Here is a 15,761-nt window from a genome sequence, read left to right on the forward strand (position 1 = left end):
TTGGTAAGAAATTGAGGGGAGGAGGGAAAAAGTATATTTCTGCTGTGATTTTTATAGCGTATGGGCATTCAGGCAATTAGTGATCATTTTAGGGATTAAATGTTTGATCGTGTGACCTGAATTGAATTAAAAATAGCAATCATATCCCACTCCCAAATTCCCTTACCAGGGGAAAATGTAATTTCTTCCATTTCCCCATGAACTGAGTGTGTAAAACAAGCACAATCTGTTTTCCTAAAGACAGACATGTAGCCTATATGGGACTCATTTATGATGGATTTGAACCACTGGTTGTATAATTTCATTCTGTTGAATTAAAAGAGAGCTTACTCACTCCCTTGTGTGAGCTTTTCTGTTCAATATATCCAAGAAAGATTGTTTTTTTTTAAATGGCACCACACGTTGGCTGGAGCTGTCGCAACAAGGTAAGTCCCACAGATAGAAAATAAGCAGCAAGGTATTTGCAGAGATTAATATAAAAATGCTTTAGGCATTAATGTATTTCTGAATGTGGACCTTAAGATATATTTTTGGGTTAAATATTCAGGATTTTATTGATTTTATCCCAACTGTTGAAGAGCAGTTCTGAATTAAAGATTACTAGAGGAAACGCATCAAGAAAGTGGTTGCTGTATTTTTTCTGACTCACTTTCTCTCTTACACGCACACATTCCACTTATCCCTTCATTTGCTGTCATGATGCATGTATCCTGCGTCATGCTCAAGGCCCCCATTTAAAATGTATTACATTCAGATACGATTGACCATAAGCACTAGGCTCTGGGGATGTGCTCTTCTGACACGGTTGCATGCAGCCCCAGGAGCCTCAAGATAAGCTAGGTGCGTTATAATAATCAATATATTATCCAGGGATCATTGTCAGATACTAGTGAGCAGATTTATCTCGTTAAAGACATGTCACTAGAAAGTGAAATACAGTCATATGAAAAAGTTTGGGAACCCCTCTCAGCCAGCATTATAATTGACTCTGCTTTCACAAAAAAAAGATAAAAGTGGTATGTCTTTCATTTACCAGGAACAGCTAAGTACTGGGATTTTTTGAAAAGCAGTATTTGGTTGTATGAAATTAATTAAAATGTGAAAAACTGGTTGTGCAAAAATATGGGAACCCTTGTGGTTTTGTTGATTTTAATGCATATAAGAGCATGTAAAACTGATGACTTTAAACACAAAATTGGTTGGATTATGTTGTTAAGCCTTGAACCTCATAGAAATGTCTTTTTAATCATGAGAAAAGGTATTTAAGGTGCCTAAATGCAAGTTGCTCTTCTCTTTGACTCTGCTGAAGTGAGACAGAATGGGATCATCAAAGCAGCTCCCAAAAGATCTGAAAACAAAGATAGTTCATTGTCATGGTTTAGGGGAAGGCTACAAGAAGCTTTCCCAAAGGTTTCAACTGTCAATTTCAACTGTAGGGAACGTTGTCAGGAAATGGAAGGACACAGGCACAGTTGCAGTTAAACCCATGGCAGACCAAGAAAAATACAGGAGCGGCATAGGTGGAGTATTGTGAGAATGGTTGCACACAACCCACATATCACCTCCAAAGACCTGCAAGAACATCTGGCTGCAGATTGATTATCTGTACATCGTTTGCAAAAGCTCATTTAGACAAGCCAGATTCATATTGGAAGAAAGAGCTTTGGACTGATGAGACAAAAATTAAGTTATTTGGTCATTATAAAAAGCTTTTTGCATGGCGAAAGAAGAAAACTGCATTCCAAGAAAAACACCTGCTACCTGCTGTCAAATTTGGTGGATGTTCCATCATGCTGTGGCCACTTCAGGGACTGGGGCCCTGGTTAAAGTCGATGAATTCAACCCAGTTTTAACAGATTATTCAGGATAAAGTTCAAGCATCAGTCACAAAGTTGAAGTTGCGCAGGGGTTGGATATTCCAACAAGACAACGTCCCTTAACACAGTTCAAATTCCTGCAGAGGGAAAAGTACAATGTTCTGATATGGCCGTTGTTGCAGTCCAATGACTTGAATATCATTGACAATCTATGGGATGATTTGAAGCAGGCTTTCCATGCTCGGCAGCCATCACATTTAACTGAACTGGATCGCTTTTGTATGGAAGAATGTTAAAAATACCTACAACCTGGATCCAGACACTCATCACAGGCTACCAGAGGCGTCTAGAGGCTGTTATTTTTGCAAAAGGAGGCTCAACTAAGTACTGATGTAATTTTTCTTTTGGGGTGCCCAAATGTATGCACCAGTCAAATTTTGTTATGATGCCTATTGCATATTTTCTATTATTCCAATAAACAAAATGACACAGCTGAATTGCTTCTGTTTCCCTAAGGTATGTCATATATGAAAAGGAATTTGCTTCTTTGAAATCCCAGCTAATGATGAACAAAAATGCCCAAAATTAGAAGGGGTCCCAAACTTTTTCATATGACTGTATGCTACCTGTTGTAAACCATTTTACTTTATTCTGTAAGATAGATAGCCTACACCTACATGATTATTATAAGTGTTACTTCAAACAGTATGATGGTCAGTCGATCAATCTGGAGGCTATTTAATTGAGATACAGCCATCAAAAAGTACCAGTGTACCAGCCCTCACCTGTCAGTAAAAATCACAAGCTTTGTGAATTCAAAGCTGTGGAAAAGACAGTGGACCACAGGAGGAGGCATTTTAGACCACAGTCTCCTAGGATCTGAAGTGGGCCACTCTGTTACACTAGAGATCTGTATGCCATGACAACCAGACACAACAACAGGTTCCTATCACTGGCACTGGCCGTGTGGCAAATGTACTACTCAAGTTCTGTGCCTAAATAGTGGTAGCCCATGAGCAATTTTACTTCAGTAAAGGATCTGAATACTTTACCTCCAACACTGCAGTTATCCACCTTTTTAACTGGAACATATTATGATCATTGTCAAATCTAGCTAGATAGTGTACCCTTATAGTGTATTGCAAAAGAGAAAGGCCAGTGTTGCAGTAGGCTATAACAAGAAAAATGTACATAATGAATTGAAGTTTAGATGGATACTTTATTGATCCTGAAATTCTGACATCCAGTATCAGCACACATAGGCTATACATATTACACACCGCCCCCGCCCCCCCCCCCCCCCCCCACACACACACACACTCACACACACACACACATATCAAATTTAACTTTGCAAAAAGATAGCATAATTAAAAACTAAGAGCAAACATTTAAATAAATTAAAACTTGCAATGAAGAAAATAGAAACGGTAGGCTATGTGTAAAAAATGTGTAGGCTTGCAAAAAAATATAGAAATAAAAACGTATTTAAAAAACTAAATTAGAAAATATAGCCTAATTAAATAAAATAATAGAAATTAAAATAAGTAGCCTACAAATTTGAATGAAACCTATAAAAAAATAGAAATCAAAACAAGGTGTAAGAATCACAATTTAAAAAAGCCTTGCAAATGAGAATACTTTTATGAAACATTACAGCACTGCTGCGTGAATGTAGAAAGTGCATAAAGAACTAAATAGAATCAGTCCGTCAGTTTGTTTCGTCAGTTTGTTGGTGTTGTTTGTTTAGAGCAGACCATAGACATATACTGTATATGTATATTATATCTATGAGAGCAGACGAGCAGTCATTCCACACAGCAGCAGCCTGGAGGCAGCAGCGCTCTGAATTTCCGGAAGCTGAGACACGAGGCGAGGAAAACATTTCCACCGGCTTCTTGTCTTTGTCCATCCACCTTCCTGCCGAAGCAGTAACATCCACAGCAGCACCATGGCGACCCCGGTCGATACCAAACTATACGACATTCTCGGTGTGTCTCCGTCAGTTACGGAAAACGAGCTGAAGAAGGTAATAACACGAGAAAGACCGGACAAACTACGCAGTTACATTTCCTTTCTATGGGGGCTTCAAACTGTTCGAATTGCTACAATCAGGAAATGCGTTGGTTGCTATGCGCAGCTAGCTGACGTTAGCCGAGAGTTGGGCTAGTGTGATAGCATGCTAATTGGCCTGGATGCTCATGTGAGGATGCGCCTGTCACGTTTATCGATTATGGGTTCGGACATTGTGTCATTTCTCTATTTTTTTAGCCACAGCCACCTGAAAATGGCCTTTAGTATTGTACATGGCAGTTATCTTTGATATCGTTAATCAAAAGCTAGGCGGAGTTAGCCAACTTAGCTTGTGACGTTACGAATGAAGCAATTGACCTGACGTTAGCTTTAGCTCAGGTGTTTGTCGCGCAGCTAGCTCAGCCCATCGAAGGTTGTGGAAAAAGGTAGTTTCCCCCAAGGCTCGACGCAGTTTAAGGCGAGACAGCTGACTGACAAAATTAGGAGATGTGGCAAAGAAAACATAATTAAAAACAGACTTGAGTGTAGTTAGTTTTTGGACTACCGCCACCTCGTTCGTATCGTAGGTCGTAACGTTAATATTAACTTTGGCCAGTCAGTGACAAGGGTCAACATGTACAGTGGGCCCGGAATATATTTCCGTCTGTAGACTAGTTGAGCCAAGTGCCAAAAATGTATCGTCGTGGCTTACATTAAATAGTTTAACGTGAACTACAGCATCCGCTAGCATTAGCTAGCTGACTGCAGAGTGCGTGTCATTTCTACTATCTCATTGGGAGCTAATGTAAGCGCTAACATAGCACAATGACTTTATGGTTTCACGTCTGTTGCAGTGTCCAGTATTTAGTTGATTCTATTCCCAGGCTTAAAGTTAACTCTATTTGACCAAATGGAAAACACATGTCACATTTAGGTATCGTTGGAAATAGGGTAACGCATCGCCATAGTAGGATATACTAATTACCAGACGCATGCTTACCGTAACGTTGGTGATAAAACTGCCTATTACTTTCGACAATGGTATTTATCTATACGTTGTTGTGACACGGCATAGGCAGTAGCCTCCAATAAACCCCGCCAACATGTACTTGACACAGAGGGTGTTTTGCCGGCCGGAACATCTGGATTTGTCAGTGAGGCACGTGTGATTGCGCAACGGCGGATAAGATTCATTACGTATGTGTATGAGTCACACTGGTGTGTATGGTTCCAGTAAACAAGGCATGTGTACAATGCAAATTATATAAACTAAAATGGCTGTCTTTTGTGTACTCCTAGGCATACCGAAAACTGGCCAAAGAGTACCACCCTGACAAGAACCCCAATGCTGGTGACAAGGTAAGACATTTGTGAGTGACAGTCCCTTTCAGTTTGATTAAGGACTAGAGGGTGATTGGAACAAGAGCGTTGCCCCCCCCCTCCCCCCCCCATGCTCATCTTCTTCCTTAAGCTATTTTCAAGGTCTTGTAGAAAGTTATCAACAGTCCAGTTTTGTATTGTTACAGTATTTGTATTCAAATAACAGCCACAGTATGTAGACCAAATCCCATTTTATTTTAGTCCTGACAGCTTTATGTTCTGCCATTCTTATTTGTTTTCAATTAACTGATCTGTTGTGAAAAACATACTTATTAATACAATTGATTTGTTTGTGGTTAACAGCTTTTATCAGCTGTCTTTATTTTCGTCCTTTCAGAAACAATGTCTATGCACTCAGCGGCCTGATCAAGCTGCCAGCAGACACTCTTTGTTAATTGGCCTCACGCACACAAGCATTGGTCAATGCAGATTATCTCAAAATGTCCTTAATTGACCAGATGAATCGGTTGGCCTATAGTCCATTGTTTCTTAATCTCTAAAGTCTAAGGCTTCTGTTGTAGTAGCAGCTGTTGATTTGCTGTGTGGTCCATTGTTGGAAGTTGACTCTCCTTGCTCTTGTAACATACTTGTCATTGTTTTATGTTCCCTTAAAACAGTTCAAAGAAATCAGTTTTGCCTATGATGTGCTGACCAACCCTGAGAAGAAGGAACTTTACGACCGTTATGGAGAACAGGGCTTGCGGGAAGGAGGTGGGGGTGGCCAAGGGATGGATGACATCTTCTCCCACATCTTTGGAGGTGGACTGTTTGGATTCATGGGGGGCCAGGGAGGTCGCGGAGCCAGGAACGGAGGTCGGAGGAGAGGAGAGGACATGGTCCACCCACTCAAGTAAGACCAAGCGTATGCACTTTCATACATTAGACTTGAGTTCAAAGTTTGTACTTTCTTATTTGCCAAAAAAGTTCAAATGTATTTGATGTTCAGCACAAGCCAATGTTGCCCTTATGTCACTGAACAGTATCTAATAATCGCACTTTTACAGGGTGACACTGGAGGACCTGTACAATGGGAAAACAACTAAACTTCAACTTAGCAAGAATGTCCTGTGTAGCGCTTGTAGTGGGTAAGTTGTGTAACCAACAGGCTGAAGTCCACATTGGCGTCTGCTTGATTTAGTCAATTGAAGTGTTGTCCTGTTACATTTTCCTATGTTTCTAACAATATATCCATCTCTGGGTGTGTATGTGTGCAGGCAGGGAGGCAAGACAGGCGCTGTGCAGAAATGTACAACGTGTAGGGGTCGTGGGATGCGCATCATGATAAGACAGCTGGCCCCAGGGATGGTCCAACAGATGCAGTCTGTGTGTACTGATTGTAATGGAGAAGGTAAGGGGCTTGCCATCCTAACAGTGAAAAGGCATCTCTTAAATATCGTGGCTTGGCCTTCACACATCCCTCATCATGTTTTCTTTGACGCACTCCAGGTGAAGTTATCAGTGAGAAAGACCGCTGTAAAAAATGTGAGGGCAAGAAAGTTATTAAGGAGGTGAAGATCCTGGAGGTTCACGTGGACAAAGGCATGAAGCACGGCCAGAAAATCACCTTTGGAGGGGAGGCTGACCAGGCACCAGGTGTCGAGCCTGGGGATATAGTACTTGTCCTGCAGGAAAAAGATAATGAGGTACGTGGGCCACTCCCCTATTCCTGTAGCCTCACTCATCTTTACCTTTTTTTCAGAAAAGTTTTGTTCGTCTATTTAGGCAAGGTGTGCTAATAACAAAGTTTAAAATGTCGGTTCACCTATTATTTCTGGCTATAAATAGATGACATTAGTTAAGACGTGTGGGTGCAGAGGTGACAACTGTGTTCATATGCTGGACAATAAGCTTTATGGAGTGGATTTTATTATTATTATTTTTAATGAATCCAAAAAATCCTTATAGTTTGGAATAGTCTTATCATGTTTCTTGATGAGCTACTTCTACAAAATGATAATAAAAAAAAAGCTTTTCAGTACAATTGGAATTGCCATGTCAGTATTAACAAATTGCTCTGTGATGTTGGGCATTAGAGATTAAAGTTGTGATTTCTTTGTTGTTGTATTTTGCTAGGATGTTTTTTTTTTTTTTTTTTGTCGCTGGTTTTTGTTTATTATCACAAAGTCATTTTGCATGCATTTGCTCCGAAATGTCAAGCAAGGTCTCACTTGTTGAACAGCTCAACTGAGTTCTGATTTTCCACTTTGTGGTGAGTCTGCATAACCAGCTTCATTACAAATCAGGATTGTGCAAGGCTGAATAATTACCGACGTTGTTGTAATGTTAGGTAAATGAGCAGTTTGTCACAGCTGGTAGTGCTTCAAACCTCTCCAGTGTCCGAGTGCTGAGAACCAGATTGTCTTGACAGTGCTGTGATCTCAGAGTGGCACTTCGTGTAAACTTAGACTATGATACAACTTGAAGGGATATCTGCCATGATGAATATTGGTCTGCCAATATTGACCAAATTATAGCCATATTCTTGCTGTTGGACCACACGCCCATATCATGAATAAATGATTTGAAATTATGTTTTAACTTTGTACCACACAGCATATTAAACAAATGAGCACCAGCTAATAGGTCGGCCCACTGCTGTAATTCAACATGTCATTAAATGGAATCAGACTTAGAACAATGCACTTCTAGTAAAAAGATTGTTCACCTGGTTGAACCCATAGTTTTGGAGGTTAGCTGCTGTATTGTCAATCAATAACAAAGAGATTTGTGTGTGTGATCTAAGAGCAGACCAACCAATACATCTTGACTGACTTGTCCAACACCTGTTGCATACCCAACTGCATCTGTTAGGAAATGAAAATGAAACTTGTATTCCAACTGGGCCAATTCTTGCTAACTGGCGCACATAGAGCCTACTAGAGAGGAATACCGTTAAAGAGTGGTTGGTTTTAGGGGTGTACACGTGTAGCCGGTTAGTAAATCATAACCGTTTAGGAAAAATCAATAAACGAAAACATTTATTTATTTTGGAAAATTACTTCATTTATTTCCAGGAGTGGGGGCAACATTTGCTACTGTAGGCTAGTAAAGCAGATAACGCAACACATTATTGTGTTTGGTTACAATATGCACAATACTGCTCCACCTTCAGTTTCACTTTTTCTTTCATCTCCGTCTCAAACAGCTGGTCCGATCAGCTGTTCGGCTCGACAGCGGGAGTCAGTCTAAAAAAAAAATATATGATCGCTAGGCTAGTTATGATCACTTTTAAGACAAAAAGCAAAATTATGAAATAAAGACCTCTCTGCCTATCTGTCGGCTGGTCTTTCTCACTGCACACTGTCACTCCAACAGCATTGAAAAAAGAAAAATAAATTACGTCGTCCCCCCCATATTAAACAGTTAAATGGTAAATGGTAATGGACTTGACTTATATAGCGCTTTCTAGCCGATTTTCTCAGCCCCAAAGCGCTTTACATATCTTACCACATTCACCCATTCATACACACACTCATACACCGATGGTAGAACGTGTACACGAAAAAATTGGAGCCGTGTAACCGTTTAAACATTTTTGTAAACGTTCACAACCCTAGTTGGTTTGTCCTAGATTCTTAAAAAAGTCAACTATGGGTTATATCGAAACCTTACAGGTACACTTGCTTCTTGGTGCAATCAGTAAGACAAGTTCCACATGCCCTGCCTTTCAGAACATGAGTGGAATGTCGTTGACTGTGGTCACCGAGTCATTTAATTAATTTGTCTAATAGCTAGCACAAAACTAACGGATCGGATTATTTTCGGGTCAACAACAAAAAAGGCAAAGTTACCAAGACAAATATGACGTTGCTTTCAATTACCTTTGTCATTTTATATAAAAATCCACAGTAAATTACAAAATAGCCTGTTGTGTCCTCAAAAGGCTATTTTACATAACATCTTCAAATATTTAAAAACAAAATAAAGGGCAAAATAAGGTAAAAATCCTGCTTCCTTTCAACAGAGTAGTGACTAAGTGTACAATGGAGAGAGAAAGATAGGCAGATGGATGGAGGAAGAGACAGCTTCATAATTTAGCTTTTTGACTTGGAGTGATCATCACTCAGTGCAGTTTGTGCAGACTCATAATCGGGTAAATAAAAGAATAAGACTTCAACAGGACTTGTAAAATGCATGTGAACACCTTTATCCGATATACTTAGCACAAATCGGCACATTAACGGACAAGCAAAGTCGGATAAGAGCACCTAGATAACTTGTTCATAGTCTGCATTCTACCTGCATGTATACAGGATTGCATATCGGAGTTTGCGTTCTGCATTACTCGAGAGTTCCCTGTCTTGGATTTCACAAGGAAGTGGAAGGAGACGACGTAATAAATAGTAGTGTTGTTGTTGCCGGAAAGGAACCGGACGTGGCTCTATAACCACTTGTTGAAAGTGCTACAGCCACCTAGCATAGCGGAGTCAGCCATGCTCTGGCCATTTATCGAATATTTGAAATGCCATGTATACTCAGACAAGTGACGCGGTCTGTTCGAGTGGCAAGTTCAGTATATGTCTTAATCCAATCTAGTTGTCCCATAGAAACACACTGACTGACTACCGCTGTCAAGCCCATCAGCTGATCCGATCAGCTATTTGACCCGGAGATTAAACGAAAGTGAAAGTAGTTCCTGGGTGGGCTGAGTTGAGGTGGAGCAGCCAAATATAAATTAATAAATGTTGTTACTAAACACAATGGCCCTCATTTATCAAACTTGCGTGGAAACTGGTGCAGATTCTGGCGCAAATACCTCCCTACGCCAGGTATCGCGTGGGATTTATCAAACAGTCGTATCTCGCCAATCTCAGCGTACGCCAGGCCATTATTGATAAATGCGGCGGCTGAAAATCATGCCCCTATATTTTCTCAGTTTAGAGGCCTCGCCCAGAGGTTTTACGACATGGATATGCGCATTATGGCACAGAAGAGGAACTTCTCTGAAGTAGAAATTGACAGAATAACAGCGAAAGTAGAAAAAAATAAGTTTCATTTCGGAGCGTTACAAGCGGCATCAAAGAACGACAGAAGGCAGCAGTGAGGAAGGAAATAACTGCTGCGGTCAACAGCGTTTGTGTTGACAATAAACGATCTCCAGCTGAGGATTTTGCATTTAAGGTTTACATCAGTAGGCTACTATCGCTCAAATGCTATAAAACAGTATATCCAATTATGTCGCAATTTCTTTACATAGGTGAAGAAAAAGTGGTCTAACTCAAAAATCGCCACTAAAAAAAGCGTGTTGCTGTTCTGAAATGCAACCAACTGGGGGTGCGGGCATAATATAAGTGGTAGAGGAGAAACAGACGCACCAACTGTCCGGTAATGGTCCCCATAAAAGAAATACACGTCTGCAGAGATTTGAATGATTAGAATGAATTGGCCCTTTTAGATAGCACTACTCAAAAGGGTTTTAAAAACTAAAAATAACACATTTTGCGTTTTACTGTATGACAGCATGCGCTTGGCACGAGTGGTCAGCCCGGCCCTCAGCTGCACAAGCCGACCCGGCAACGATCAGCTGTGAGAGCGCCCACCGTCCTGCTCCACCAGCAGGTCGGAAAAATGTGCCGGTTAATGGTGGAAATAAATCGCTCGCTTAAGCGATCAATGACACATTAAAAGAGGAACTAACATCTAAAAAGTGCGTCAAATAAATAAAATGTTAAGCTCAATGTTGTGCCGTGTATTTTTTTTGTCATAAAGAGCAGTGTAGGCCTACTACATATTTAATACTTTGGCTAACATTTTGAATTAATGCAGCCCCCGTACCTCAGTGTCCCCCCAGCTGCTCCAAGACAGAGACAACTGCCCTTACCCAGTCCCATGAAGTGCTCCTAAGTGGCCGGTGTGCGCACTATTGAATCAGCTCTCCTACTCATTTGCACACCATAAGCTGCACATTTTTAAGTGATTAATAATTTATAATTTATTTCGGTCTGAGCAAACACTGCATTTGTATTATCTTCTAATAAGTGTCCAACAAAGTCATCGGCTACCCGGCACAGCCTGCACTGCGAGTCCATGCTGTTTACAAACTTGCGTACACGAGCTGAGAGCTGGCGTGGGATTTGAGCGTATCCTACGCTCACGTCCATATTGATAAATGCTGAGGTTTGCGTGGAAATGTGCGTACACCCACTTTTCTGGTCTACGCACGGTTGATAAATGAGGGCCAATGTGTTGTGTGATTTGCTACAGTAGCCCACATTCTAAGCTCCTCGTGCCACTAAACGTTCTGTATTACACATGCACTGATCACATGAACACACTTGTGATCCGTTGCACCACTACTAATAGCTATGCAAAGGATAGAATGAAGGCATTCTCAAAAGACGTATAAACCATGATGTCGGTATAATCTCCCATGGTCCTAAAGTTCATGGACCAATGTTTCTAACCATCTCTTTCTCTCAATTTCCAGACATTCAGGCGAGAAGGCAATGACCTGTACATGAACCATAAGATTGGTCTGGTGGAGGCGCTGTGCGGCTTCCAGTTTATGCTGAAGCACTTAGACGATAGACAGATCGTTGTGAAGTACCCTGCTGGCAAAATCATCGAACCAGGTTAGCAGTCTTGATGCCTCTTCTATCTCACTTGTTGATTTTTGACTTTTATTTCAACAGACAGGTGTAGTTGGAACACTGTGTATTCAAAAGGGAAATAATGTCCAAAAGAAGACATAATGGGTGGTATTAATATGTATGTATATTAGTAAATATTTAATGGCACAGGGATGAATTTATTTTTTTAAACGTATCACAAAGGTAAAATGCTTACACACTGGGTTCCTGCTGAGACTGAACACAACAAGTGTGGCCATTGGGGAAGATGGAATGATGCTTCTGGATCCTCTTTCACCATTATGCCACTATTGTCTATTCACAATGCCTACACACTTAAAGCTGTTTTTGGGAGTTGTCTGCTGTAATACAGTACGCTGCATGAATTAGTGGAAAATAACGTATGACGTTTCATAAAAGTAACATGCAGCATCTTTTTTTCCACAGCCTCAGTCAGGGTGGTGCGAGGAGAGGGCATGCCTCAGTACCGGAACCCATTTGAGAAGGGAGATCTGTACGTCAAGTTTGATGTCCAGTTCCCCCAAAACAACTGGATCAGCCCGGAGAAACTTGTGGTATGACATGTTATTCTTTTAATTATAAACAGTCCATTACCTTCTCTTATTGTGTTCTGATACTTCTCCGGCAGATGCTGAGATTCAGGACAGCCTGAAACAAACAATGCTTCATACTCAACAGCTGTTGATTGTAATATTGACAGTTATTTTGTTTTTGTCAATTTTGCACAAGTGACTTGGCATAAAATCATTAAACTAAATTTATGGTCAAGAGTGTAGGCTCCTATGTTGGGTTTCTATACAGATTTGTATAAGGGAGAATCAAGTGAGCTAATCGTTGTCACAAGTCTGGGTTATCCTCAAAAATGTGGGCCATAATATTACGCAACCAAAAGTTATAAGAGATGGGAAATGAAATTCCACCATCAAGAATCTATTTGCCACAAGAGTCAGTGGCAAATAGGCAAGATGTAAAACAACTTGTTGTAGTAGGTATATTATTGGCAGTGCATTTGAAGGAAGAGAAACTATTCTGAGCATTCTGTTACAACAATGAGGAGATTAAACATGCTCCTTTCAGTGTTTTTAATGATGGCTAAGACTTTCACAAATTAGAATGTGCAGCTACATTTATACCAGTAATTCCACTCAGGGATTAGAGCTATTCTGGCCATAAATGGGTTACTTATTGAGCACTGCCATTCACACAGTAACCCTTCTTGTTCTCCCTAAAGATGTTGCACTCTGAGTGGAGTTAAATTGAGGCTACACTTTTGACCCCTGAGCTCTAAATCTCTGAGACTAAAGTTGTTAAAAGCTATAGGGCCTAAACTTTTCATATGAATGAATGACGGTTACATCAAGCTGATGCCAAATGAGTTGACAAAGTTAATATTGCCAGAAGACTCTTTGCATTTCTCAGTATGGCAGCGTTTACAAACTGCTGTCGCCCCCCCGACACTGCCGCAGAAGCTCAAGAAGCGCACACAAAAAACCTGGACGTAAAGCAGAAAGAATAAAAAACAGGCGTGTTGTTGTTGTCATTCCTCAGAAGTTCCGCACTATATCTTTAATATACATGTCTTCCATGTGTAGGAGTTGGAGGACATGCTGCCGTCACGGTCAGAGCCTCCCATCATCACTGGAGACACAGAGGAGGTGGAGCTGCAGGATTATGACGTGAGCCAGAGCTCCTCCTCGGGCGGCCGCAGAGAAGCCTACCACGACAGCTCTGATGAAGAGGGTGGTCACCACGGCCCAGGGGTTCAGTGTGCCCACCAGTAGACACACACACACACACAGACACACACACACACACGTCACCCACGTTCTACTTGGGGAGAAAATGTATGAGTTGCAGAGCAAACAAGGTGGGACTGAAAAGGCTCGGCAGTTCCTCAGACACAGACCAAATAAACATATTGATCGTGGCACCATCGTGGAGTTGTTGGATAATGTTATTTTACTTTTGTGCCGGGATTGGTTTGATCTTTGTCTGAGGAAGTGGCGCTAGGGCAGCCCAATACTTATTACACTGCACCTGAAACTGAGTTAGACACTTTCAAAAAGCAACTTCAGTTTTATTGAGTATTTGAGATTTATTGAAGCATGGTTGCCCCAGTGAATGCCATGCCATGTTAAGACTATGATCTGGTGTTCAAGCCCCTCTATTCCTCTCAGCCTTGTGAAAGTCCATTCTCCCCCTCCACTAATGGGAACTCCAGACCAGTCAAAGTAAGGAATGTTTCTTGTTTGCTGAGTGTGTGACTTGCATTTTGTTTTCATAGTATTTACAATAATTAATTTAAGAACTAACCCGTGTGTATACACAGACAGCGGCTGAGCAATGTGGCGTGCAGATCTTTGGACTCGTGGATTCATCCACTCAGCGCCATTCTTAGGATTTATTTCTGATTTTTACTGCTTTGTTTTCTTTGTAGCTTTATACTTGTTTTTTTTTCCTTTCTATATATTTTAATTGAAATTGGTTATTGTGTTTATCATTGAACTGGTTGTAAGCTTCATTAGCTGCTGTATTAAAAGCTTTTTGATTTTAAAAAAAGACAGTGAAATGACAACGTATAGCCTGTATCTGTGCTGTGCCCATGTGCATGTAAAAAAGCTTTCGGTTTCTGCACTTATCAAACTTCAAAAAGCAGCACACTTCCTAAAAGATGTCTATGAAGATGTTGAATAAATTGTTGAACTATCATTTACGGTGTTTGGTACTACTTTGTATCACTTATGTATTCTCATTTACAATGTGATAAATGCCCCTAATGGTTGGCTTTATCCAAGCTGATTGGTTTCAATATTTAACCTTTCTGCCATCATCGAAACACAATAGTGATGCCTTCAAAACACAATATTGAATTTTACAATTTGGTTCATGTTGTTCAGAGCCTGGACATTACACTGGGGGGGGGGAATCAGCTGTTCCTTTTTAGAAACTCAGTGATCAGCTAATCCACTGGTACGTCAGCATTTTATCCCAACCATTTGCACTAATAACTGTTGACAGAAAATACCACCTGGCCAAAATGCCTGGTGCTCATTTTAGATCGCTGTCCTTTCTGAAAATGTTCCGTTGTTAGTCATTCATTCTATGAAAGTGAGTGAGATCACATTCCCTGCTCATATCAATCTGACTCAATGGAAAGGTGTTCACTGTCATATTGAGACAAGGGCACAGTGATGAGTTGAAGGTTACATCTCTTAAACTTACCACGTGGTTGTCCACTCAAGATATGCACTAAATATAATTCAAGACATTAAACGCTTATAATTTATTTTTTTAAATATGTATTTCATGGGTATTCGTTGTTGGTGTCGTCATTAATACCGCCCTAACACAGTTAAATGTACCGGTATTTGTACTCATATATCAAATATAATATTTGAGGTAAGTTATGAATACTAATCTTACACCACATACATTTACGACCATATGGTTTCGGCAATGTAAGGATTGAAATGCTGTTCAGAGGGTTTCCAGATAAACCTGTTGGCTTAAACCTAGACCCCAATAATGCAAAAGCCATTACGTCACCGATACTGGTATGTAGATAACATTCATAAACGCAAATTTAACGAGGCGCTACCGTCGGCGTCGTGGCTTAGATGGTTAAAGCGCCTGTCTAGTAAACAGGAGATCCTGGGTTCGAATCCCAGCGATGCCTTTTACTCTACATTGTTTCTTTAAAAAAAAACATGTGATATCAATTTGAAGCAAATTGAAAGTGAAACAATCACATGGTCATCACATATACACAATCCCTGCAGTGTATGTGTAAACTGCATACAGTACTGTAAATGTAGGCTTCTGTATATTTACTTTGTCAGGCATTTTGCAGTACGCATATCTGAACACATGGGGGCAGTAGAGGAACGGCCGACTGATCCAAGAATCCGTCAGAATCATGGTCAGAATAGAGTGGAAAGATATGTGAAGAAAATCATGAAGC

General features: G+C 40.5%; 1 protein-coding gene across 1 annotated transcript; it reads left to right on the forward strand.

Annotated features, from left to right (window-relative positions):
• The first annotated feature begins 3,699 nt into the window (after positions 1 to 3,699).
• dnaja2a (DnaJ heat shock protein family (Hsp40) member A2a) lies at positions 3,700 to 14,509 on the forward strand. The gene is made up of 9 exons (XM_080033833.1): positions 3,700 to 3,846; positions 5,130 to 5,189; positions 5,828 to 6,060; positions 6,215 to 6,295; positions 6,425 to 6,558; positions 6,657 to 6,853; positions 11,638 to 11,782; positions 12,227 to 12,354; positions 13,393 to 14,509. The coding sequence occupies exons 1-9, from the start codon at positions 3,769 to 3,771 to the stop codon at positions 13,579 to 13,581; spliced, it is 1,245 nt and encodes a 414-aa protein (XP_079889959.1). The 5' UTR covers positions 3,700 to 3,768; the 3' UTR covers positions 13,582 to 14,509.
• Positions 14,510 to 15,761: the final 1,252 nt, after the last annotated feature.

Source organism: Ammodytes marinus (genome assembly GCF_949987685.1).
Source record: "Ammodytes marinus genome assembly, chromosome: 1".
Lineage (NCBI taxonomy): Eukaryota > Metazoa > Chordata > Actinopteri > Uranoscopiformes > Ammodytidae > Ammodytes > Ammodytes marinus.